Below are 22552 nucleotides of genomic sequence, written 5' to 3'. Positions count from 1 at the left end.
CGTGGAGAGATAGCCTGTGTGTGGCTGACTGGCCTGTTTGCTCCCCCAGGGAAAGAGCACGGCCTGCTATGGTGTTCTGTGGAGGTGGGCATCTGGAGGGATGGTGACAGTAGAATGGGGGGAGAAGGCCCCCTTCACGGCACGCCTCCACCCGTGCCTGGGTAAGGGCTCTCGTCCTTCACTGCTGGGAAAGCTGGCAGCGGGGAGAGTGTCCCACCCCCTGAGATGTTAGCAAGTGTCCTGAGTGCCCCTCCAGCCTGAGTGCTCTGTGAGGGAATGTTGCTGTGTAAACAAGATGGCTGCTTCCTGAGGCCCTTGTGACAGGAGCCTCTCTGGGCTGGAGAGGAAGCCTGGAAGCCTGCGTGCATATAAGTGGGGCTGCCTGCCTCTCCACGCCGCCGACCTGAAGGCAGAGGTCCACAGGGGCTCTGTTTGCGAGGGTGAGTTTAAACCCATCCCTGTGGTCCTCCCTAGGGCACAGGTTGCAGGAAAAGAGAACCAGCCCAGCGGTCACAGGCGTAACTAAGGGCCAGACTGGGAAAGAGGGGGCCTCCCCGTGGGAGTCATTCCCAGAATCATAACGATGGATGCAGAAATGTGGGCTTGCCAATATCCTCATTCTCTGACCCTGCAAGGAGGGTAGCTGACAGTATAAGGACAGAGGGAGGGGGTGACGCCATCCCTCCTCCCCACAACCCGGGAGGGAAAGGTCGGGATTGTCTCCAGGGCACAGGAGTCAAGACAGGTGACGTGAGTCCCCATGGTCACACCGCGAGGTGTAAACAGAGAGCGCATTAGAAGCCAGGTCCTCTGACTGTCCAGGTTCCCCTCACTAGCTCAGGTACCATCCCGCCTCCAGCCCCAGAGGTGGGGTGTGAGACCGCAGAGGATGCCAGCAGTTTCCAGGGACAAGTTGGGTCTTTCCCTTAGTCGTGTCTGTACCTGCACTGGCCCCCAGGCCTGGCCACGTGCCTGAATCTTGACAAAGCACAGCAACAGGGAAACCTTGGCAGATGTGTCAGATGAGCCAGTGGTGCTTTCTCGCTGCAGGAAAATCTCTGGGACAGAAGCCATGTTGCTGCGCCCTTTGGCCCTCACTCTCACCTTGCTGATGGTGTCCGGCCTCGAGTACAGTGGGAAGGACATCTGTGGTGGCCACCCTGGCATCCCTGGCACTCCCGGATCCCACGGCTTGCCGGGCAGAGATGGGAGAGACGGTGTCAAAGGAGACCCCGGGCCTCCAGGTACTGGGTGAGTCCCTGCCCTCAGCTGAGGGACAGGGACCTGTTTCCAGGAGGCCCACTTGTCCTGGGCTCTAGGCTGGGTCCCCCTGTCAGTGGGATGGTGGCGCATGGTGGGAGTTGGGAGTTGCCTGGGGGACTTAGACTGGTTACCCTCAAAGTGCCCATGGGATGACAGGTGAATCAGCTCAGCTGATAAGGGGGAGTCCCTTTACATCAGCCCCAGCTCTGCTGTGGGTGGTAAATAACACACATCCATGTCCCCTTCTCTCTGCAGGCCCCATGGGCCCCCCTGGAGGAATGCCAGGCTACCCCGGGCCTGAGGGGGTGACTGGAGCCCCTGGCGTTGCTGGAGAGCGTGGAGAAAAGGGGGAGCCTGGTGAGAGGGGCCCTCCAGGTGAGCAGGGCAGGGCAAGTGGGCCTCAACAACACAGGCACTGCGCCCAGGTGGCCAGTTAGGTGAGGGATGGTGGGGGTCAGACAGAACCCTGGAAGCCCGCAAAGAGCATGCTGCTCAGCCTAAGTGAGAGAAGACGAGGCCAAGGAGAGGAGTCAGAGACTCCCGGGCAGTCGGCCATGGCGAGGACTGGCGGGGGTTAGAAGCGCTCCACACGCCACAACTGCTGATGGGCACAGGTAGGGCATCAGGTGCAGGATGAGAACAGCGCCGGGAGGCAGGGAAGGCACTTCCTAGGGCAAAGGTAGGGGGTGCATTCTGAAAGGTGTACAGGGTTATGTGGGTGCTGGGCAGATGAAGCGAATGGGAGCCCCACATACAGAGGGGCACTCCAGAGCTTAGGGCGGTGACCAAGGTCAGTCAGGAGAACACAGAGAACCACAAGCTCTACCTCTCCATCAGAGCGGCTTCCTATGTCAGTGTTTGAAATCCTGCTTCCTGGACAACTGCCCACTATTAACCAAGCTGCTGGGTGGCAGGTGGGGAGGGGTGAGGTTGAAGGAGGAAGAAGGGTCAGGATCAGGGGTAGAGACCACGGTGAAAGCCTATTCTGGCAGGCAGGTAGATGATTCCATGGCTCAGAGCCAGGCCAGACAGAGAAGGATGGGTATAGCTCATTTGCCTTTGGTGGAGGGGGAAGGAGGGGGGACCTTGCCCCCAAACCAGAAAAACCCATAGGAGTGGGCCGACGGAGCCGTTAAAGGACAGAAGCTATTAAAGGCAGGAAAGAAGGGCAGGTGGGAGCTTAGCAGGTGCAGGGCTGCAGCAAAGGACAAGCGTGGAGACACACTCCAGGGCCAGAGCAGTGGGCATGGACAAGTAAAGGCTCGAAGCTGGCGTCAGGCCTGCTTGGCCACAAGTGGAGGTCTTGCTTGGCTGGACCCTGATCGTGGGCGGGAATCTCTTGACAGGGCTTCCAGCTTCTTTAGATGAGGAGCTCCAAACCACACTCCACAAGTTCAGACATCAAATCCTGCAGGCCATGGGAGGTAAGGGGGTTCCACAGGGGCTTACAGCACAGAGTTTCCTCCATTCCCAGTATCGGGCTCCAGAACCTCGAGACTCGACAAGCGGGGGTGGATATGCAGGTCTTGGGGGAAAAAAAAAATGATACTTCCCTTTCCTGATTCTTTGAATGTCCCCAAGGAGACAGAGGCAGACACAGTTCAGCTCCCGATGTCAGGGGAGTATAAGTTCTCTGCCTATCTTGCCATTTTTTTTTTTTTAAGATTTTATTTACCTTACTTATTGGTGAGAGAGAGCATGAGAAGGGGCAGGGTCAGAGGGAGAAGCAGACTTCCTGCTGAGTAGGGAGCCCGATGCTGGACTTGATCCCGGAACTCCAGGATCATGACCTGAGTGGAAGGCAGTTGCCTAACCAACTGAGCCACCCAGGCACCCCCTCTCTCGCTTTCTATTGAATCTTGTAAATTGGAATTCCTAGCACATAATAGATGGTCGATCAGTAATTGTGAAATGGGTGAACGAAGAGAATGATAAGAGCAGGGAGGGGGATTGAGGAAGACGCAGGCTGGCAGGGTAGGAGAGGAGAGCGGGCGTAAAGACAGGGAGCCCGAGCGAGGGGCGGGGACCACGAGCCAGAGCAGTCGGTGGCCTGACTTGGTTTCTCTGCTCCAGTCCTCAGCTTGCAGGAGTCCATGCTGGTCGTGGGAGAGAAGGTCTTCTCCAGCAACGGGCAGTCGGTAAATTTTGAGGACATTCAAAGGTTATGTGCCAGAGCGGGTGGTCGCATCGCTGCCCCGACGAGCCCGGAAGAGAACGAAGCCATCACAAGCATTGTGAAGAAGTACAACACTTACGCGTACCTGGGCCTGATGGAGAGCCCTGACTCCAAAGAGTTCCTCTACCTGGATGGGGCCCCTGTGAATTACACCAATTGGTACCCAGGGGAGCCCAGGGGGTGGGGCAAGGAGAAGTGTGTGGAGATGTACACAGATGGGCAGTGGAACAACAAAAACTGCCTGCAGTACCGGCTGGCCATCTGTGAGTTCTGAGAAGGCCCCTGGGTGGCCAGGTAGATAGGGCCCTGCCTTGCCGTCCAGCTTCCAGCCGGAACATGTGCCTGATCTCTGAGATGCTACAGCTCCTTCCCAGCAAAATGTATTTGTGGCCCCTCGAGCAGGAGGCATTCTTAGCCACTCCCCTCCCCGGTCAGGTCCGGAATCCTCGCCCACTTCATGCATCAGAAATCAGTCTGACATGTCCCTCCCCACTCCCCCAGCCCCTCTTGGCCCTGCACTGCAGGTGCCCCTCCTAACCTTGCCCTTGATCAAGAGTCAGAGACTTCCTTCTTCCTCCTCTTGTCCGGTTTTTTCATGGCCAGATGGCAACAGTGAGGTCCTGGGTTGGAAGTTCCCTCCAGAATCACACAGCAGGTGCCTGCTTCCCAGCCCCCTCTCCTCTCCCTCTGCAGACTACCCACTGCCCAACCTCATCAAGATTTGGCAGTTCTGATCAAGCACAATGGTGTGTAGGGGGGACTTCTGGGGAATTCCATATGTGTGGGGCTAAGGACGCATTTGGGATTCTCTGGCAGCCTGGAGCCTATGAGGGCACATCTGGTCAGTGTCTCCATGAGGCTGGAGGGCTGGGGGGTGCCCCGGCATGTGCAGGAGGCCAACCTAACCCTAATAATTTCCTTGAGTCTTGGGTTGCCTCCCAACTCCCTGACCGAAAAGCAGCCTGTCTACACCCCTAGGGAAGATCTCACCCCCCCACCCAGACATAATCCAAGTAACTTCTGGCTGATGGACGTGTCCACACCTATTTTGGATCTCTGTGAGGTGTTCACACCTCTCACCACACCACTGGCTGTTTAGTGAGCACACAAATAGCGTATGTGCCAAGTCTATGTACCCAGAACCTTGCCAAGCACTTCTAATACATCTAATACATCTTATGAAATAGGATTTAATCTCTACACAATGCCATGGGCCCAGCCTGATTTCCCCCCATTTTTATTGAGGACGCAAACTCAGAGAAGTTAAATGTTCTGAATTGTATGACTTGGAGCAAGTGGCAGAGGCTGTATTCAAACCTGTCTACCCAGACCGGAAGCTCATGCTCAAAACCACCTTGCCTCTTACCGGACAGAGGTGACTGAAGTGTAATAAACCATGACTGCCTTAACATGAGTTTTCATTGCTTGGATTTCAAGAAACAAAAAGTTTCTGTATTTCTAGAAATCAAATTAACTCTGGCTCTGAGCCCCAACTTACCTCAAAAAAATGGAGAGTTCCATCTCAGGTAATGCCTTCTTTGTTGGGTTGGAGGGGCAAACTGCTTTGCACCCCTAAGTCGTACAAACATACGGCAAGCTACGGAAAACATCTGGAAGAACATAGGGGCATTCGTGCTAATGGCCGGCATTAAGATATCTCCTGAGCTAACCCCACACGATTCCTTTGTGGGTGGTGATACTATGCCTTCCATTTTCCACTCCGCCACCTCAATGTTTCCCATAGCCCGAAGGTGGTGGTGCAGGGAGCCTGCTTCTCCCTCTCCAGCTCCCCCATGCTTGTGTTCCCTCTCTCTCGCTATCTCTTTTTGTCAAATCAATCAATCAGTCCTAGAATGTTTGCAATGCAGGGTTCTGGGGTAAAGATTGTATGAAACATTGTGAGGCCATGTATTCATTTTTTTTAAAAATATTTTATTTATTTATTTGACAGAGAGAGAGATCACAAGTAGGCAGAGAGGTACGCAGAAAGAGAGGAGGAAGCAGGCTCCCCACTGAGCAGAGAGCCCGATGTGGGGCTCAATCTCAGGAACCTGGGATCATGACCTGAGCCAAAGGTAGAGGCTTTAACCCACTGAGCCACCCAGGTGCCCCTTTATTTTGAGAACAAGGTGAGCTTCAAGCTTCCAGATTGTACATGTCTGCTCTATGACTCTTCATCAAACTTGTTATATATTATATTAGTGAGTTACATGGATTTAGTTTTTGATATCAAACCATCCTTTCCTTCCTGGGATATACCCTCCCTGGCCTAGGGGCTGATACTCTCATCACACTTACTCTGTGCCAGGAACTATACTTGGACTAACTCATGTGATCCTCCTTAACCCTATTTTGTGGATGCTGTTGTTGTCCCCATTTTACGAATAAGAATACTGAGGCTCATAAAGGTCACAGTGATGTGCCGTAGGCCATATGGCCAGTTCGTGCGCGGTCTGGGCTGTGAATACACGAGTCAGGTTCCAGGGACCATGCTACTGACCACGGATGCATGCCTGGACGTCAGTAGCTACTTTTGACTTCTGGCTTTCAGGTGGGTTTGTGTCTGCTCCACATTGTTTAATTAATCCAATATTAGTAGTAGCAAAGACATATTCTCCCATGATTGGAAAAACCAGAAGAGGCCGGGTTAAATGCCCAAGCACATGGAAAGCTGCTATTCCTCTTGTGTCTGCTCATGGTCACATGGCCAAGCCGAATGTCACAGGGGGTGGGACATAGAGCATCCCACATACTCCAGGGACAGACTCCACAATGTACCATGGCCAAGGGCATGAACGTGTAATTCTATGATGTGGAGACATAAAATATCAGCAACAGTAATCCAAACTTCTCTGGTCAGATTTGCCAAGTTTATTTATTTTGTTCTTGTAAAGAACATGTTTTTTAAAAAATTATATTATTAACTTTATAGTTATTTCCTTATTCTAATTCATTAATTCGATTGTTTAAATTTTCATTCTTTCTTTGCTTCTTTCTTTCTTTTTTTTTTTAAAGATTGTATTTATTTATTTATTTGACAGAGATCACAAGTAGGCAGAGAGGCAGGCAGAGAGAAGGGGGAAGCAGTTTCCCTGCTGAGTAGAGAGCCCAGTGTGGGCCTCCATCCAAGGACCCCGGGATCATGACCTGAGCCGAAGGCAGAGGCTTAACCCACTGAGCCACCCAGGTGCCCATGCTTCCTTCTTTCTTATACTGTCTTTTAAAAAATATCAGTTTGGGACATCTGGGTGGCTCAGTCAGCTCAGGTCATGATCTCAGGGTCCTGGGATTGAGTTCCATGTCAGGGTCCCTGCTCAGTGGGGAGCCTGCTTCTCCCTCTGCCTGCCGCTCCCCCCGGCTTATGCTCTCTCTCCTCTCTCACATTCTCTCTGACAATAAATAAATCAAATCTTTAAAAATAAATAAACATAAAAATATCAATGTATCTGTTAAATAGAGGTAGCTATCCTGGGAGGACTCCTTCGGAAGCTTGTAGTATCAGTCAGCTTTCATTCTGCTTAATTTCTACTGTGTTTGGTAATTTTTACAAGGGGACCTTGAACTTAGCTGATCTCCATCTGAGAAAATCCTGAGGCACCTAGCATGAAAGTCCCTATGGTGCACTAGGGAGTGACAAGCTGACATACTTGAAACACTATTTTTCATCTTGGCATAAATAGCCAAATTCAGTAATAACCACCTCGGCAGAATAATATTAGCGGGTAACATGCATTAAAACCCAGGCCTAGGGCACCCGGGTGGCTCAGTCGGTCAAGTGACTGCCTTTGTCTCAGGTCATGATCCTGGAGCCCCAGGATTTGAGTCCTGCCTCAGGCTCTCTGCTCAGCGGGGAGTCTACTTCTCCCTCTGACCTTACCCCCTCTTCTGCTCGCTCGCTCTCAAATAAATAAATAAAATATTTTCTTTTAAAGATTTTATTTATTTGACAGAGAGAGAGATCACAAGTAGGCAGAGCAGCAGGCTGGGGTGGGGGGGTGGGGAGCAGGCTCCCTGCTGAGCAGAGAGCCAGTTGTGGGGCTCGATCCCAGGACCCTGAGACCATGACCTGAGCTGAAGGCAGAGGTTTAAGCCACTGAGCCACCCAGGTGCCCCAATAAATAAAATCTTAAAGACAAAACAAAAAAGCCAGGCCTACCTGAGGACATACTAAAGAATATGCATCTTCAAAGGAGGCTCTTTCCCCAGCAAAGTCTAGGCTTTCTTGTCCCTTTCTTTGCTCATCCCTCCCACCTCCTGCCATATTATCTCCCCTGCTTCCCCGAGCCACTTTTCCTCTAGTCTGTAGCATCAAGGGTCCTGGTTTATGTAATTCTCTGCTTCACATTCCTGCCTTTCTGGGAGGTCTGCCCATTTGCTGCGTGGGCTGGATGTTCTTTGTCCTCTGGGCCTGGGGCCCTTCAAAGTCATGTCAATGGCAGCAGGAAACACAGCCCTCCCACGGGTCTTCTGTCCAGGGGGCCCCAGGAATCTAGGAGGGCTGCCGAGCGGGGCATAGTGACTTTGAGTACACAGAGCTGATGACCCTCAAGAAGCCAGAACCCCAATCACAAGGCAGAGTCCAAGGGAAGTGGCCCCGCACCGACTCCCCACCAGGGAAAAAGCAAACCTCTCGAGCTGTTTGATAAGACTGAGTGTTTCAAAGAGCGAGTGTAAATTTGGGGGAGGGCAGGAACCAAAGGTCAGGTCAGGGACTTGAAAAAGGCCACTTGATCAGGCTCTGGAGATAAGCGGATGCTGCTGGAAACCAAGTGCGGAGGCACCGTGTGGACTGGTCTACCCCTGGCTCTGGCGCATGATCTCTGCTCCCCGCTCTGCCCCCACTCTCTCAGGGGACCCGTCCTGTGTGCCCCCCCGCCCCCGGGGTGCACCGTGGAGACAAGCCAGTGAAGCAAACGCAGCTCCTGCCCTAGAAAAGTAGCCGAGAACGTGGGCAATGACATTAGCTCTGGCTGGCAAGCAGTCAGGGGGGCTGCTCAGAGGAGGAGGCGCAGGGACTCCTGCGTTCTCTGTTTATCCAGCTGCCATGACTGCTTCCAGGCACCGCTCTGGATGAGGCCGTAACAGCTGAGGACAAGATTCCTGCTCTGAAGGAGCTCTTGTTCTAAAGGAGGGCGGTGGTCCACGAATATGCCACTAAATAAACAAGACAGTCCTTCGTCTAGGTGTATCTCTAGTGGGCAAAGAATTAAAACAGAAAGACATGATGGGGGGCACCTGGGTGGCTCAGTGCGTTGAGCCTCTGCCTTCAGCTCAGGTCATGATCTCAGGGCCCTGGGATCGAGCCCTGTGTCAGTTTCTCTGCTCAGCGGGGAGCCTGCTTCCTTCCCCCCCAAGCCCCCCCCATGCCTGCCTCTCTGCCTACTCGTGATCTCTGTCAAATAAATAAATAAAATCTTAAAAAAAATAAAAAGAAAGACAGACAGACATGAGGGAGTGGCTACTTAAAATTAAATATTAGAGGGAAGCCCTTTCTCCAAAGAGAATAGTTGAACTGCAAAGTGAATGATAATAATCATGCAAAGACAGAGACAAGTGTCCTAGGCTGCAGTAGCTTCAGTGCAAGTGCTCACATCCAGCTTTGAACTTGAAGTACCTCCAGGTACTTCCTTCCCTGGGCCTCACCCTGGGACATCTGCACCTCATCCAAAAAGAGTACCTTCGGTAAATGTTGTGAAGGAGAAGGGAGGAATGAGGCTACTCAGTGTTTAACCCCTCACAGCCCCCATCCCTACCATAAACCAAACACAAGTTTGGAGGGGGGGAAGCTGAACGAGTCAGGGCAGGGGACACAGAGTGGGGAGCCTGTACGTGTAGGCATGTGTGGACATGTGTGTGCTCACGCTTAAGTGTGTTTGGTAGAATGTCTAATCGTGTCTCTTCTAGAAATAAATATCTAGGGGTGGGGGACTATTGTCTAGACTATGATTCTGGGGAATCAGACGGACAGAGCTGGACGCTCGGGAGGGACGAGCAGGAGGAGGTGATTGGGCTATTCAAGTAGTGAGCTGCCCAGTGCTGGGCCTCAGACCCCAGCACTGGCACTGGACAGCCGCCCCAGTAGACACTGGTTCTGAGGACAGTTGTTTATTAATCTGGGGTTGAAGGCTGGTCCAGCGCTGTCCCTGGTCATAAGGTTAATTGGGCCTGATGTCTGTGGGCTAGAGGACCTGCTTCGCGGCCATAGCCCCCGTGCTTTGAGGAGAGCCTAGTAAGTCATTTCTGGAGGACGGAGGGAAAGGCCTGGGCCAAGGGTCCAGCAGGGGCTTGGGTGGGGTGGTCAGGCCCATCTGACCTGGGACATTTATATCCTTTCAGGGTCCATTTGACGTTTCTGCAAATGAAAGGATGGTCTTGTCAGGCAAAGGGAAAAATGGAAGTGGGCTATTTCTGCCAACAACATGTTTAAGCTCTGACCCTGGCCTCCAGGATGATCAGGGGAAGTGGAAAAAAAGAAAAGAAAATAGAAAAAAGAAAGGTGGAGATGAAAGTGATCAAGAAAGGGGGCGCCTGGGTGGCTCAGTGGGTTGGGGCCTCTGCCTTCGGCTCAGGTCATGATCCCAGAGTCCTGGGATCGAGCCCCGCGTCGGGCTCTCTGCTCTGCGGGGAGCCTGCTTCCTCCCCTCTCTTTCTCTGCCTGCCTCTCTGCCTACTTGTGATCTCTCTCTCTCTGTCAAATAAATAAAATCTAAAAAAAAAAAAAAAAAAAAAAGAAAGTGATCAAGAAAGTTCTCTTCTGGGGCACCTGGGTGGCCCAGTGGGTTAAGCGGCTGCCTTCGGCTCAGAGTCATGATCCCAGGTCATGGGATCAAGCCCTGTGTTGGGCTCCCTGCTCAGTGAGGAGCCTGCTTCTCCCTTTCCCTCTGTCTGTCACTCTGCCTACTTGCACTCCCTCTCTATGTCTCTGTCAGAAAAATAAAAACCTTAAAAAAAAAGGAACTCAACACTTCTCACTGTGTCCTGCAGGAAAGGAAAGGTTAAGACAGCAGACAGGCCGGGGAAGGCAAGGGCAAGGAAGCAGTGAGGGAGAAAGGGACAGGGACTCTGGGATGAGAGGCCAGACAGGCCCACGGGGGCTGGGCTGCCAAGCTTCTGGAAAGGGGGCTGGCTTGGGCATGAAGCTGAATGGTAATCTGACGGCTGGCTCGGGGCACAGAGCTGGGGAGGCCTCTGGGCAGCCTGCAGACGATCCCGCCAGGAGAAGGAACTGAGCTGGGGTGCACTGTGCAGCTGACAGGCTGCCGGGTCCAGCATGAACCGAAATTTCAGGAGCCTGGGTTCTGGCTGGCAAAAACGACCTCTCAGTGGAAAATCTCAAGCCAAGGAAGGAGAAATCTGTCTCGTCTGGCCGGGATCAAGGACCAAAGGAGGTTCTATTCTGAGAGTCAGAAGCCTGCCTCAGGGCACCCTGGGTCCTGAGCCCACCCCCCACCCCCAAGTGCCTGTCGCAGGGTAGAGACTTGCCGCAAGATGATTGGCAGGTTGACAGGGAAACAACTAGGACTAATCCCTGGGGCTGCCGTGGCCCGGAGTGAAGGACAGAGTTCTTATGTGGAATGAGAGAAAGGATATCAGAAACCAGGTCCTGCTGAGAATGGGTCTTGTGGGACCTCAGGTTACCTACTGGAGTTTGAGTCTAACTTTAGGGCCCACAGGAAGGGGAAGAAAAGGGAAACTGAGGCTCCCTGGGACCTCAAGAAGGGAATCAAGAAAGAGGAGCCAAAGCTCACGCAGGGGCTGAGCTCTCCATCTTTCTGCCAGACCACAGAAGCAGATGGTTAGTTTGTGATCACCAGACCTCGTGGGATCTCATGTATGGGGGGTGGCCTAACTTCCCAAGGCTCGAATCCACAGGCCCCTGGTGTATCACTCTTGCGTGTGCGACTGTTATATTACCCTTGTTTCAGCACTGAACTACTTCTACTACTTTTCACTTGTCTGTCTCTCCAACAGCTTGGGAGTAATGCAGAGCCAAGAGCCGCGATGGTCCCTTCTGGGTCTCCTGCCCGGAGCACAGGGTCTGGCACAGCAGATGGGGTCAGCAAAGGTTGACAAAGCAAGAGGAGATGGAATTATTTCCCCTGACTTTCTCCACCCTAAGGTTCGGGATCATGCTCCTGTTTTCATCACTTCCTGTCCTTCTGTGTATGCTGACAGCAGCCAACTCAGAAGCAGAAATCTCGGGCGATGCCCAGAAGACGTGCTCAGTGATTACCTGCGCCATCCCGGGCAGAGACGGGCGAGACGGACCCAAGGGAGAAAAGGGAGAGCCAGGTACAGGGCAGGCTGCTCTGACTTCCTAAATCTTTACCCCCCACGGGAGACCATTCCCTAAAAGATGTCTAGCAGAGACAGGACAACACTCATCTTCCACTTACAGCCACGTGACCATTCACTTAGGCTCATTCTTGTGAAAGGTCATTCCCTCCAAAACAAAGATGATTCTCCAGTTCTGCAGGAGCCCAGATTTCCACACGGGAATCCTCGATGTGTGGTCACTTGTAGAGAGCAGACGTCCTGCCCGTTCGGGGAACTGGCCCTTAGCACAGGCTGGAGAGCAGGAGAATCTTTTTTCTTTGGGCCACCACTGGCTTACTGGAGTTTCTCTGGGGTCAAGGTAAATCACATTGAACTTCTGGAAAAAGAGAAGGAGCTACAGCCCCTGAATCACTTTTCCTTCCTCTTACAACAGGACAAGGGCTCCGAGGTTTGCAGGGCCCTCCAGGAAAAGTGGGGCCTCCAGGAAATATCGGGGCTCCTGGGGTTCCTGGGGCTCCAGGACTAAAGGGCCCCAAAGGAGACTGTGGAGATAGTTCAGGTAAGGAACTCACCACCCCCCAGTGTGGGCCTAGGAGAACCATGGCTCTGGGGCCTTAAGGGTCAGGTGGGAGGTGGTTCCTATTCTCCTGCTCCATTGGAAGATGCCAAACTGCTCCCGACTGGGTACACTCGTTCCCCTGACCCTTACTCCCGAAGGCAGACTTCCAAACCCTGCTGTTGCCTCCCCAGGGCTCTGTGGGAGATGGGCCCTGGCTCTTCCTCAGCAGACACAGTCTATGTGTGTCTCCAGGCTGGGAGGGAACGGCGGTGTCCTCTCAGCGGCCAGCTTTGTGTGTAGGGTCAGAAGAGTGCCGTGAAAATGGTCGGTTTCCTAGGACCCCTGAATCATGGGGAACGTCATGGCAACTTGATTCAAGGTCAAAGGACATAAATTCAGTCCCAATAAAAGTAAAATGATGACCTCTTGTTAATACCCACCAGCTGGCCCATCAAAATTATGAGAGTATTAAAAAGTTTGCCTGGAATAAGAAATGAAAGAGAATAATTAAGGAAATTTTTCAAAAGGGAGAATAATGAGTTGGGCTCTTTCTTATAAATAGTTACAATATTGCAACACTTAAGCACTATGTGAACAAAAAGATCCAGAGTCATAATTTTTAAGTTATTTATTATTATTATTGTTAGTTCAGAATTAATAGTTTACAAAAGCTACTAAGAGTATCTCAGAAGGTAGGAATCCAGAGGTTTTCTTCCTTTTGCCTCATTTTGGTTTCTTGTTTTTCTAGACTAAGCATACTCTTCAGTAAGCTCACCCCACACTCTCCTCTCCAACTAATGGTCTTCTCATTAAATGCCCTTCTTCCTACTGCTTCACAGTTGTTGAGACAACGCTGGCTAACCTGGAGAGGGAGATAATGAGCCTGAAATCAGAACTGGACCGTGTCAAAAAGTGTAAGCTCACTTTCTGCGTCCCAGGGCGTTCTCGGCTCTCATCTTTTTCTGGCGTGCTCTCGGTTTCAGGGGAGGGTGGACAAGGATTAACATTTATGAACACTTACCATATCCCGTGGCCCGTGCTAGGTTGGCATTCCCTCACAGTGTGGTTTCATTCAATCCTCTCACCGGTCCTATTTGTAGGGCTTAGACCCATTTCATTTACAGGGGAGGAAAGATCGGTCCGAGAAAGGTAGATAATTCCCTCACTGTCCCGGAGCTAGGAAGTAGTGAAGGAAGGACTGGATGCGAAAGTCTGCCTCCTCTAGAATCCTGCCTCTTTCTTCCGCAACCCCTTGGCTCAGATGGCTATCCATGCATACCTGGATCCCAAGCCCAGCAGGGCAGCCCGACCACCCCCTGCACCGGGCCAGTTTGTAACAGGTGTTCATCTGCGGTGTGGGAGAAAGGCTGTGAGCTTTCCACCATGGACTTGCTTGCTCTACAGCTGAGGAGGGCATACTTACTAGGATCTGACCTGGTGGTTGAGCATGGGGCTATTTTTCCGAGTCCTGAGTTCCCAGAGCAAATCTTTTCCCCCCTAGTGTCCTGGGCTGAACCCCAAGCCCAGTCAACCTCTCCCACCCATTATGATTTCAGTGCAAACCTTCTCCTTGGGCAAAAAGACTGGGAAGAAGTTCTACGTGACCAATGGTGAAGAGATGACTTTTTCCAAAGTGAAGGCTCTGTGTGCTGAGCTCCAGGGCACTGTGGCCACCCCTAGGAATGCCAAAGAGAACAAAGCCATCCAGGATGTAGCCAAGAGCACGGCCTTCCTGGGCATCACGGATGAGGTGACGGAGGGTCAGTTTATGTATGTGACGGGGGGAGCCTGACCTACAGCAACTGGAAGACTGGTGAGCCTAACGATGCCAGTGGGGAGGACTGCGTGACCATCCTGGAGGATGGGCTCTGGAATGACGTCTCCTGTGGCATCCCCTACCTGGCCGTCTGTGAATTCCCAGCCTGAGGAGGCAGCTACCTCAGCCCCCTCCTGACCTCCCTGCTCTGTTCTCTCCTGCTGAAAGAGAATTCATGGCTCTGCTAATGTTGACTCATTCCTTCAGGGGTATGATGGGAAGGAAATAAAGGGGAAGGGTCTGGGAATGAGGAAGCAAGAAGAGGTTGACAGCAGAGTCTGAGGGTTTCTGGTCCTGCCTAAGAGCACAGCAACAGGTCAGAGTCAGCCGTAGAAATGGTCAATTCAATCCCTTCCTTAGTGAGGACCCCTCGGCCCACCAGACAGACCTGTGGAGGGACAGTCTGTGTCAGAACAGTGGACTTCAGCCTCAGGAGATGCCGTTCTTTCTCTCCCACGTGTTGCCACTACGGGATGCCAATGTCTCCTGCCCTCTGTGCCTCCCCATGGCCAGCCCGGCCCTGCAGGACGTGGGTGCTGTGCTTGGTTGTCCTTGAGCTGCACCCCCAGACCAGAACATCCAGCAGTATCCCCCATGGGTAACAAGAGTTAGTTCCAGGAGTCCCCTTACCCTGCCCAAGTGGCAGCCTTTCCCTCCTACATACCTTGAGGATACCCATTTGATACTGTGATGTATGCCAGCATCACGGAGGAGGCAATGCCTGAGCGGGTTGTGTCCCTCTCCATAGCACAGGTCTCAATCCCTGCACATTCAGCTTCCCCTTCCCTCTGTGACATCCTCGTCCCAGCCTAAGTCCACAGGTCCATTATTATAGAGACAAGAAGAAACACTCCCCAAAGGTAAGTTTCACACCCTGTCAAATTATCTAGCATCATTCAAATTATGGACATCACCCTGTCAGATCATGCAGCAGCATCGGGTCACCAGACAAAATGTCCCCTGGGGACGCCTGGGAGGCTCAGTCGGTTAAGCCTCTGCCTTCAGCTCAGGTCATGATCCCAGGGTCCTGGGATTGATTGAGTCCCGGATCGGGCTCCCCGCTCAGCTCTCCCTCTGCCTGCTGCTTCCCCTGCTTGTGCTCTCCCTCTCTCTCTGACAAATAAACAAATAAAATCTTTTTAAAAAAGAAAAGAAAAGAAAGGAAAAGAAAAGAAAAAAACCTCCCTCTGAGCAGGGTTCTGTTGCCGTCTTAGCCAGCAGCCCTGTTTGTGACCAGGGATGGTTTCCAGGAACTTCAGAGTAAGTGGAGCTGAGATTACATGAGTCCACGCAGCAAACCGAGGGAGGAATGTGAATTCCAGCTTCAAGTGTACACCATTCACAAGATGAGGTTAGAAAATATTTATGAATGGACGAAGGGCCACTTCCACTTAATGAACTATTCTTGTAGAAGTACTTTCCTTCGCATCTAAATTATCAGAGAGAACACCCAATATTTAGGGGGAGCTCCGGGCAGGGACTTGCTGGTGGCCTTGACACTGGCAGGGGGACAGTGACAGGACCTGAGTCCTTGGCCTCTAACACACGCAGACTGTCCCGTCACTGAATCTTCTGCGAGGCTCTTCTCCAGGCACCATCCCTAGGGACAAAGGGAAGAGAATTTTTGTGACGTCGAGCAGAATGGTTCTGTTTTCAGTGCAAACCCACATGGCTTACCAAAGGGATGGGGAGCTGCTCACAGTGTGGAGGCACAGATGGAAAAGGGAAGACCAGAAACTTTTTAGAAGGAAAGAAGATACACATACAGCAACCCTGAACAAGAGAAGTTCCATCAGTGAGCACTGAAGTTACACCCTGAATTTTGTCATAGCCAAGACAAAAATGAGGAAACGGACAGATGGGGCGCCTGGGTGGCTCCGTCGGTTAAGCCTCTGCCTTCAGCTCAGGTCATGATCTCAGGGTCCTGGGATTGAGTCCCACAATGGCTCTCTGCTCAACGGGGAGCCTGCTTCTCCCTCTCTCTCGCTGGCCACTTCCCTGGCTTGTGCTCACTCTGTGTGTGTGTGTGTGTGTGTGTGTGTGTGTGTGTGTGTGTGTGTGTGAAATAAATAAATAAATATCCTAAAAACAAACAAACAAACCCAGACAGATAACCATTATGTAATTCCTTCTTATTTATGTAAGGGAGTGGGGTCAGGTCCACCCTCCTTTATACCATGCATAAAGGACAGTATCTTTAGCTGTAAAGTGGCAGAGGTTAAAGCATGTATTTCAAGTGGATGGTTTCCCAGGATGTCCAGATTGCCTCCTAAATCAGGGAAATGCGGGAGAAAACTACAGGACAAACTCGGATCCTTCCATTCCCCCTGCAGGATTCTTCCTCCCTTGTCCTTCCTTGATCCAGAATCTGATCATGTTTTCAGGGCTCCTCTCTCTAAATGAACCCCCTTGCTGCCGTTCTTCACTCAACCTGGAACTGAGGTCCCTGCCTCCCTGTGCCGTCTCATCAAGAAGTGGGGCGCCGTGCAAATTAGCTCCAGGGAAGGCAGAGACGATCTCCTGATGCAGGACCCTCGTCAGAGTCCAAAGACAGAAATCGCAATTCCTCCAGGCTTCCCAGGATCTGGAACAAGAGGGAAATTACAGATTCAGGGTCTCTCTCCCTCTCCCAAGGGCTAGGGGCAGGCAGTTTCCTTCCCCACGGAGCACGCCAGGGTTAACATCTCTTGCACAAGGCATGTGATGAAGGGAGGTGCTCCAAGGACACACCTTAGGGGGTCCAGTGAGCACAATCCTCTCGAGGCCTGTTGTTTGCTCTGATGCAATGGGAATTTCTGCCATTGCATCCCCAGGCGGGTTTTTTTTGTTTCATTTTGTTTTTGTTTTTGTTTTGGACCAGGGAACTGGGAGATGCATCCTCGCTGCAGTCTTCCTTTGCTGCCTCTTGCAAAGAGGAAGAACCTGAAGGTCATGCCTCAGAACGTTCCTGAAAAGGAAGCTGCTATTCAGACCTCTGTGGGACTGGGGCCGTGACTCTGGAGTCATGCCCAGGAGAAGAACCAGGCCTGACTCTCTGTGCGCTCTGTTAGGGCTGAAGGAGAGGCGGCTGGGCGGGTGGAAAGATCAGGATTTGGAAGCGGGAGCCTGAGGTTTGAGGTTAGCTCCCTGACTAATGCACTGAGTGGCGGGTTGGCTCTCGGGGCCTCAGTCTCCCTATCTGTAAATTGGTCTATAATGGCTTCTTCCTTTGAAAGTTGTATGAATCAAGAGTTACACAGAGTTTCAGAGACATGGGGCCTATTTCATGGGCAAAGGATCTGAGAACTGTTTTCAGTTTTTGTTACCTGTCAATGAATTTTGTCCAAACTGTGGCCCAAACACTTACCACCTATTTTTCAAGTCCATAGAAAGCCAGTATGAATAAGTTAGAATGGCAACTATGCCCTGTTCTCAAAATGGGAACGCTGAATTTAAATTACATCTAAAAATCAACATTCTCTTACGGAAGTACAGACACAGCCAGTGTAACTGTAATTTGCTTCCTAGGCCAGAAGGAAAACAACTACCAAAGCTCACAACATTGAAGGCCCAGGCTTCAGCCTGAGTTTAGATCCTGATCTTATAAGACCTTGCTCCTGCTGGGTCATCTTTATTTGGAGTCCTATAGTTCTGCTGATCTCAATTTTAGCCATGCCCCAAGCCAGTGGAGGGCGACTTGGGGTACCAGTTGGAGGCCCAGATTTCATTCCTCAAATCCCCTTCCTGCCTGGGACCATCCCGCCTCCCTTCTCTGTGGCTGTCAGAGATCAACCAGCACCAGGGGCCAGTCAGATCATGTGTCGTGGAGAGAGCCTCTGACCTGGAATGCTGTTTGCTCATGACTGTTAACCGCTCTGTGCTTTGGAGCCTGCCGGGAATCAGGGACTTTCTTCTCACTCACCAGGAAGGATTGAATGTCACTGTGGGGTTTGGCTTTGGAGATGTTGAGAAGTGGATTTTGCAAAGTGTTGCTGCCCTGTGACCCTGAGTGGCTGATGGAGTGCTGGGAAGATGGGAGGAGCTATGGGCTCGGATTCTGGGAAGGAGTGCTCCCCATCCCAGCAGCAACCTGTGTGGGGAGGAGACAGCGTCTCCAGCTGCGGACCGGCGCGTTGTCCAGGCAAACACATGTGTCACGCTCTAAAGAAGTGGGATACAAGTAGCCATTTACTGGCTAAACCAATGCCTTGGGCTAGGCTAGGTCCCTGCTAACCCCAGGTGTGGAATGCTCTGTCCTGGACGACAGTGTTTTTGTCCCCCTCACGCAGCTCTTCAGAGTAGGGACCAGGAGAACTGCCTGACATGCTGGACAAAATCAGGCTCTCAGCCCCACCCTGGATGCAATGAATCAAAACTTCAGAAATCTGTCATTTTCTCGACATCCCTAGGCAATCCCCATGAAATCACTGGCCCGAGAAATACTATGGGGCTTTCTGCCTGCATCTCACCTCCGCAGGGAGGCCTGGGCTCCTCCCTTCCTTGTAGGCCCTTCATGAGGTGAAGTGGGTCCCGCTTAACTCCATATTGTCAGAGACCAAACAATCTCCCTCAGCGGTCCATGTCCCACTAGTGACTTCCAGCAGTCTGGAAGCGACTGCTGACCCGAATCCTTCCCTATGCATTTCCAGGGCCCAACCTTCCAGGGTGTGACTTCGGGGAGTGGGTCTGGGCCTAGAACAGCTCTGGGGAGCCTCAGAGGTGAGGCACGGGGCAGGTGAGACTGTGTCCGTGGGATTGTGTGTACATGGATTTGGGGGCTATTTATACGTATGTTTGTGCACGTGTGAGTATGTGAGTGTCTGTATGGAAACCAACAGACCCAGTGCTCAAAAGTCCCAGCATCCCGCCATGAGGGAGCTCAGCCTTGGCCTTCCCCCAGCCTGGGTCCAGGCCTCTCTCTGCACACCGCTCGCTGAGGAGGCATGGTTCGGGGAGTTCCAGGGGCTCTGGGTGAGGTGTGTGGGTGCTCGGTCACAGACAAAAGGGTCCACAAGGGGCCCTGAGCTGGGCCCCAGAGAGACTGTCCAGGTGCTAATGTGCTCTGCCCCCTTCCCTACCCCACTCCCCGCCCAGCCCCCAACCCACCACCCCACCACACTCCCCCCCTACCCACCACCTCAACCCCAGTCACCATTACAATGCTCCATTGTAATTGTAATCCTGGAATCATCTCAACCATTTACTCATTCAAGTTATAACTGTGAAGCAAAGCCATTAAGAAGACTCTGGAGCCAGACAGCCTGGATTCAAACCCTGACCCTACCCCCTTGCGGCTGTGTCACCTTGGGCAAGTCACACACGTCCCATACTGGAGGTCCCTTCTCCGTAAAGTTGGGATAACAATTGTGGCCCTTCATGGGGTTGTTTGTTCCCGCTGCTGTGGTGATGATCACAACACCAGGTCCCTCACCCCTGCCGTCCCAGGGCCCCAGGAAAGGGCTGGAAATCGCACCCGCAGTCAGTGGCGGTTGAGTGAGCAAATGAGTGACTGGATTTCAGTCCTGCCCCAAAACGTGGGACCCGACCGCCTTCTCGGGAACTTGACTCAGCTTCAAGCTGGACTCCAGAGAGAAACAGCCAAATTTTCTTTGAAATATGGCAATGGGCACAGCCTGTGGCCTTGAGCGCCGAGCCGTGGCCTCCTGCTGCCCTCTGCTGGCTGTCTCTAGGATCAGGCTAGCAAACTCAGAGAGATAGCAGGGGGAGCAAAAGGGGGGTTCCCAGGGGGAGCAAAGAGGGGGAGCTTCTCAGGAGCCCTTTGCTACTTCTGAAGCTCCTGCCTTCTTCCTCTCCTCTTTTGCCCTGGGGCTACACCCCCTTGGAATGTCTTTCCTAAACGACTCTACCTCTCAGGCCAGACCCAGATGCACACTCTCTCTGTGTGACAAGTGTCCAGCAAGCCCTCAGCACTAGTGGGATTCTCCGCTCCTTGTCTGCGTGTCTGTCTCATTTCCAAACCTGAGTTCTTCAGGATTGGACCCACGTGTCACCGCCACCCTCCTCCTCTGCATCCAGGGCAATTTCAGAATCCCCTCAGGGACAGGACCTCAGGGCTCACCCTTTGGAGGCTGGGTTTGTGGGCTTCCCATTGGGCTCCCCGTGGACATTCTGGGTACCTCTCTCTCAAGGTCAATCAGAATCAGGCCCTGGGCTTTTTAGACCCCATTCCTTGCTCCCCTGCCCAGCAAGGAGGTTTATCTGTGGTCTTGGTAGTGACCTCTCATCCTCTCAAAAGTACTGAGGAGTGCAGGCTGAGGACCTGCAAGTAAGGAGACTTGGGAGAGCGCCTGGGCACCCCTTGGGCACTGGCAGAGGGCCCAGCACACAGAGGGATGGGGGATCCACTGCGGGTCTCGAAGACAGAAGACCATGCTGTCCACCCGTCGGACAATCTACGGGGTGATGGCTGTCCTCCTAAAGCTGGCCGCCCAGCTTGTGGGAGCACCAGGAGTCCTGCAGAGGTTCAGAAAGGGCCTTCGCTTGGCTCCCCGATGAAACTCAGGGGCACCTGCCTTGCGGGGCTCCCTCAGGTCCTGCAGAGCAGTGCCCCCCACTAAGGTAAGAATGGCAAACATCAGCACACTAGGCTCTCCTCCCCTATGTCTGGGGCAGACAAAACGCATCAAGTATCTGCTACTCAGCCTGAATGAGACCCAGAAAGCCATTTAACCCTGCCATTCTCACCAAGGGATCTGGATGGTGTGTGCAAAGTGACTTCCTGTCCACTCCGGTCTGGTGCACCTGCCAAGTCCAGCTTCCTGTTCACCTAAGACCCCACAGCCTCAGTAATCACAGAAGGACTATCCAGTGCCTTGTGTGGGGTTGCACGTGTGACCCTCATCCCCAGCAAGAATGGCCCCTGGGGAGCTGACCTTGCCTGGCTGGGCTGAGCCCTTCCCGAGCTCTGTCTGGAAGCCATTCCTGGGCCATCATCACCTCCCCCTGCCTTCCACCGATGAGATCTGGTTGCCAAGCACTCCAAGGACTGGCATCAGAAAAGGTGGTGTGCATTTTGGCCTCACTGCGGAAAGGAGGTGTGGGGAGTCTGGAGGTGGAGGGCAGCTGGTTTCGTCACAGATGGCTTAACATCGCACTTGCTGCTGCTGGTCATTGTCAACTAATGTGCCAAGGTGATGTGCTAAGTTCCTGGTCAGAGAAAGAACAGTCTCGTCTTCCCCCTCCCTAGCCGGGATGCTGTTAACTGCCGCAGCCTCGGGGCCACCCTTGTGGATCTGGACCCCAAGCCACAGAGTCCAAGTGAGGGAGGGCTGTGGAGGGATGGCCATGTCCATTTGTCCTAGCTGCCTTTAAGCCGGGTCAACACCGAAAAGAGTGAATAGATTGCCTTCAAAGTTCTTTTAGTCTTTTTCGTATCTGTGGTTATAGTGTCTTTCTTACTGCTGGAGAGCTGACCCTTGACTAGCAGACCTTAGGGACACTGACCTCCCAAGAAGTTGAACCCCCATGTGTAACTTTTGTCTTCCCAAAACTTGACTAATAGCCTACCGCGGACCGAAAGCCATACGCATAACACGAAGGCTCAAGGAACGCACTTTTTTTTTTTTAAGATTTTATTTATTTATTTCACAGAGAGAGAGATCACAAGCAGGCAGAGAAGCAGGCAGAGAGAGGAGGAAGCAGGCAGAGAGAGGGGGAAGCAGGCTCCCTGCTGAGCAGAGAGCCAGACGTGGGGCTCGATCCCAGGACCCTGAGATCATGACCTGAGCTGAAGGCAGAGGCTTAAACCACTGAACCACCCAGGCGCCCTGGAACACACATTTTGTATTGTTACACATATTATACACTGTATTCTTGTAACAGAGTAAACTACAGAAAAGAAAATGTAATTCAGCCATCAGGAAGCAGGGGAACATTTATAGTACTATCCTGTATTTATAAAAAGAGAATCCGCACAGTCTAAACCTGTGTGGTTCAAAGGTCAACTATATGGTGCATATTGGTGTTTTGTTGTGTTTTTTTTCTTATATAGATTTATCAAGATGTGTGTTTCCCATTTGGCTTATTAAAAATCTGATTTCTGGGTTAATTTATCATCTCTATCATTTATATGTACTTTATATTTTATCAGTTTCACTTTGTTTTGTCCTTCCTTTGCTTTTTGTTGCTTGAGAAATTTGTTTTAAATAGATGAATACTTAGTTCAATTATTTTCAGTTCTTGCTTTAAAAAAACTTTTTGTGGGGTGCCTGCGTGGCTCAGTCAGTTAAGCATCTGCTTTCAGCTCACATCTTGATTCCAGGGTCCTGGAATCAAGTCCTGCATCAGGCTCCCTACTCACTGAGGAGTCTGCTTCTCCCTCTACCCTTTCCCTACCCTGCTCCTGATCTCTCTCATGCTCTCTCCCTCTCTGAAATAAATAAATAAAATCTTAAAAAAAAATTTTTTTTGTAATAATGAAAATAAAGCATATGTCCCTTGAATATAGCTTTAACTCTATTCT

General features: G+C 51.9%; 2 protein-coding genes across 3 annotated transcripts; both read left to right on the top strand.

The window, feature by feature from the left end:
- The first annotated feature begins 351 nt into the window (after positions 1-351).
- Positions 352-4848, top strand: LOC125085159 (pulmonary surfactant-associated protein A). Of its 2 annotated transcripts, none has more exons than XM_047703403.1 (5): positions 352-440; positions 1051-1244; positions 1519-1638; positions 2610-2687; positions 3337-4848. In XM_047703403.1, the coding sequence occupies exons 2-5, from the start codon at positions 1073-1075 to the stop codon at positions 3711-3713; spliced, it is 747 nt and encodes a 248-aa protein (XP_047559359.1). In that variant the 5' UTR covers positions 352-440; positions 1051-1072; the 3' UTR covers positions 3714-4848. The 2 variants fall into 2 exon arrangements, with proteins under 2 accessions (XP_047559359.1, XP_047559360.1); XM_047703404.1 differs by having other exon boundaries at positions 412-440; positions 1014-1244.
- A 4715-nt stretch (positions 4849-9563) lies between these two features.
- On the top strand, positions 9564-15100 carry MBL2 (mannose binding lectin 2). The gene is given in 6 exon segments (XM_047703405.1): positions 9564-9672; positions 11559-11731; positions 12150-12275; positions 13115-13189; positions 13832-14059; positions 14062-15100. Coding segments are annotated over 5 exon segments (732 nt in total). The 5' UTR covers positions 9564-9672; positions 11559-11568; the 3' UTR covers positions 14202-15100.
- Positions 15101-22552: the final 7452 nt, after the last annotated feature.

This window comes from Lutra lutra, chromosome 14 (genome assembly GCF_902655055.1).
Source record: "Lutra lutra chromosome 14, mLutLut1.2, whole genome shotgun sequence".
Lineage (NCBI taxonomy): Eukaryota > Metazoa > Chordata > Mammalia > Carnivora > Mustelidae > Lutra > Lutra lutra.
Note: the sequence above shows the minus strand (reverse complement) of the source record. Positions and strands in the feature narration are given on the sequence as shown.

Bases quoted from the DNA above. Each gene is read 5' to 3' on its own strand.
- LOC125085159 (XM_047703403.1), top strand. From the start codon at position 1,073: ATGTTGCTGCGCCCTTTGGCCCTCACTCTCACCTTGCTGATGGTGTCC. The intron at 1,245-1,518 runs GTACTGGGTGAG...TTCTCTCTGCAG, and splicing joins AGGAGACCCCGGGCCTCCAG to GCCCCATGGGCCCCCCTGGA. The intron at 1,639-2,609 runs GTGAGCAGGGCA...ATCTCTTGACAG, and splicing joins TGGTGAGAGGGGCCCTCCAG to GGCTTCCAGCTTCTTTAGAT.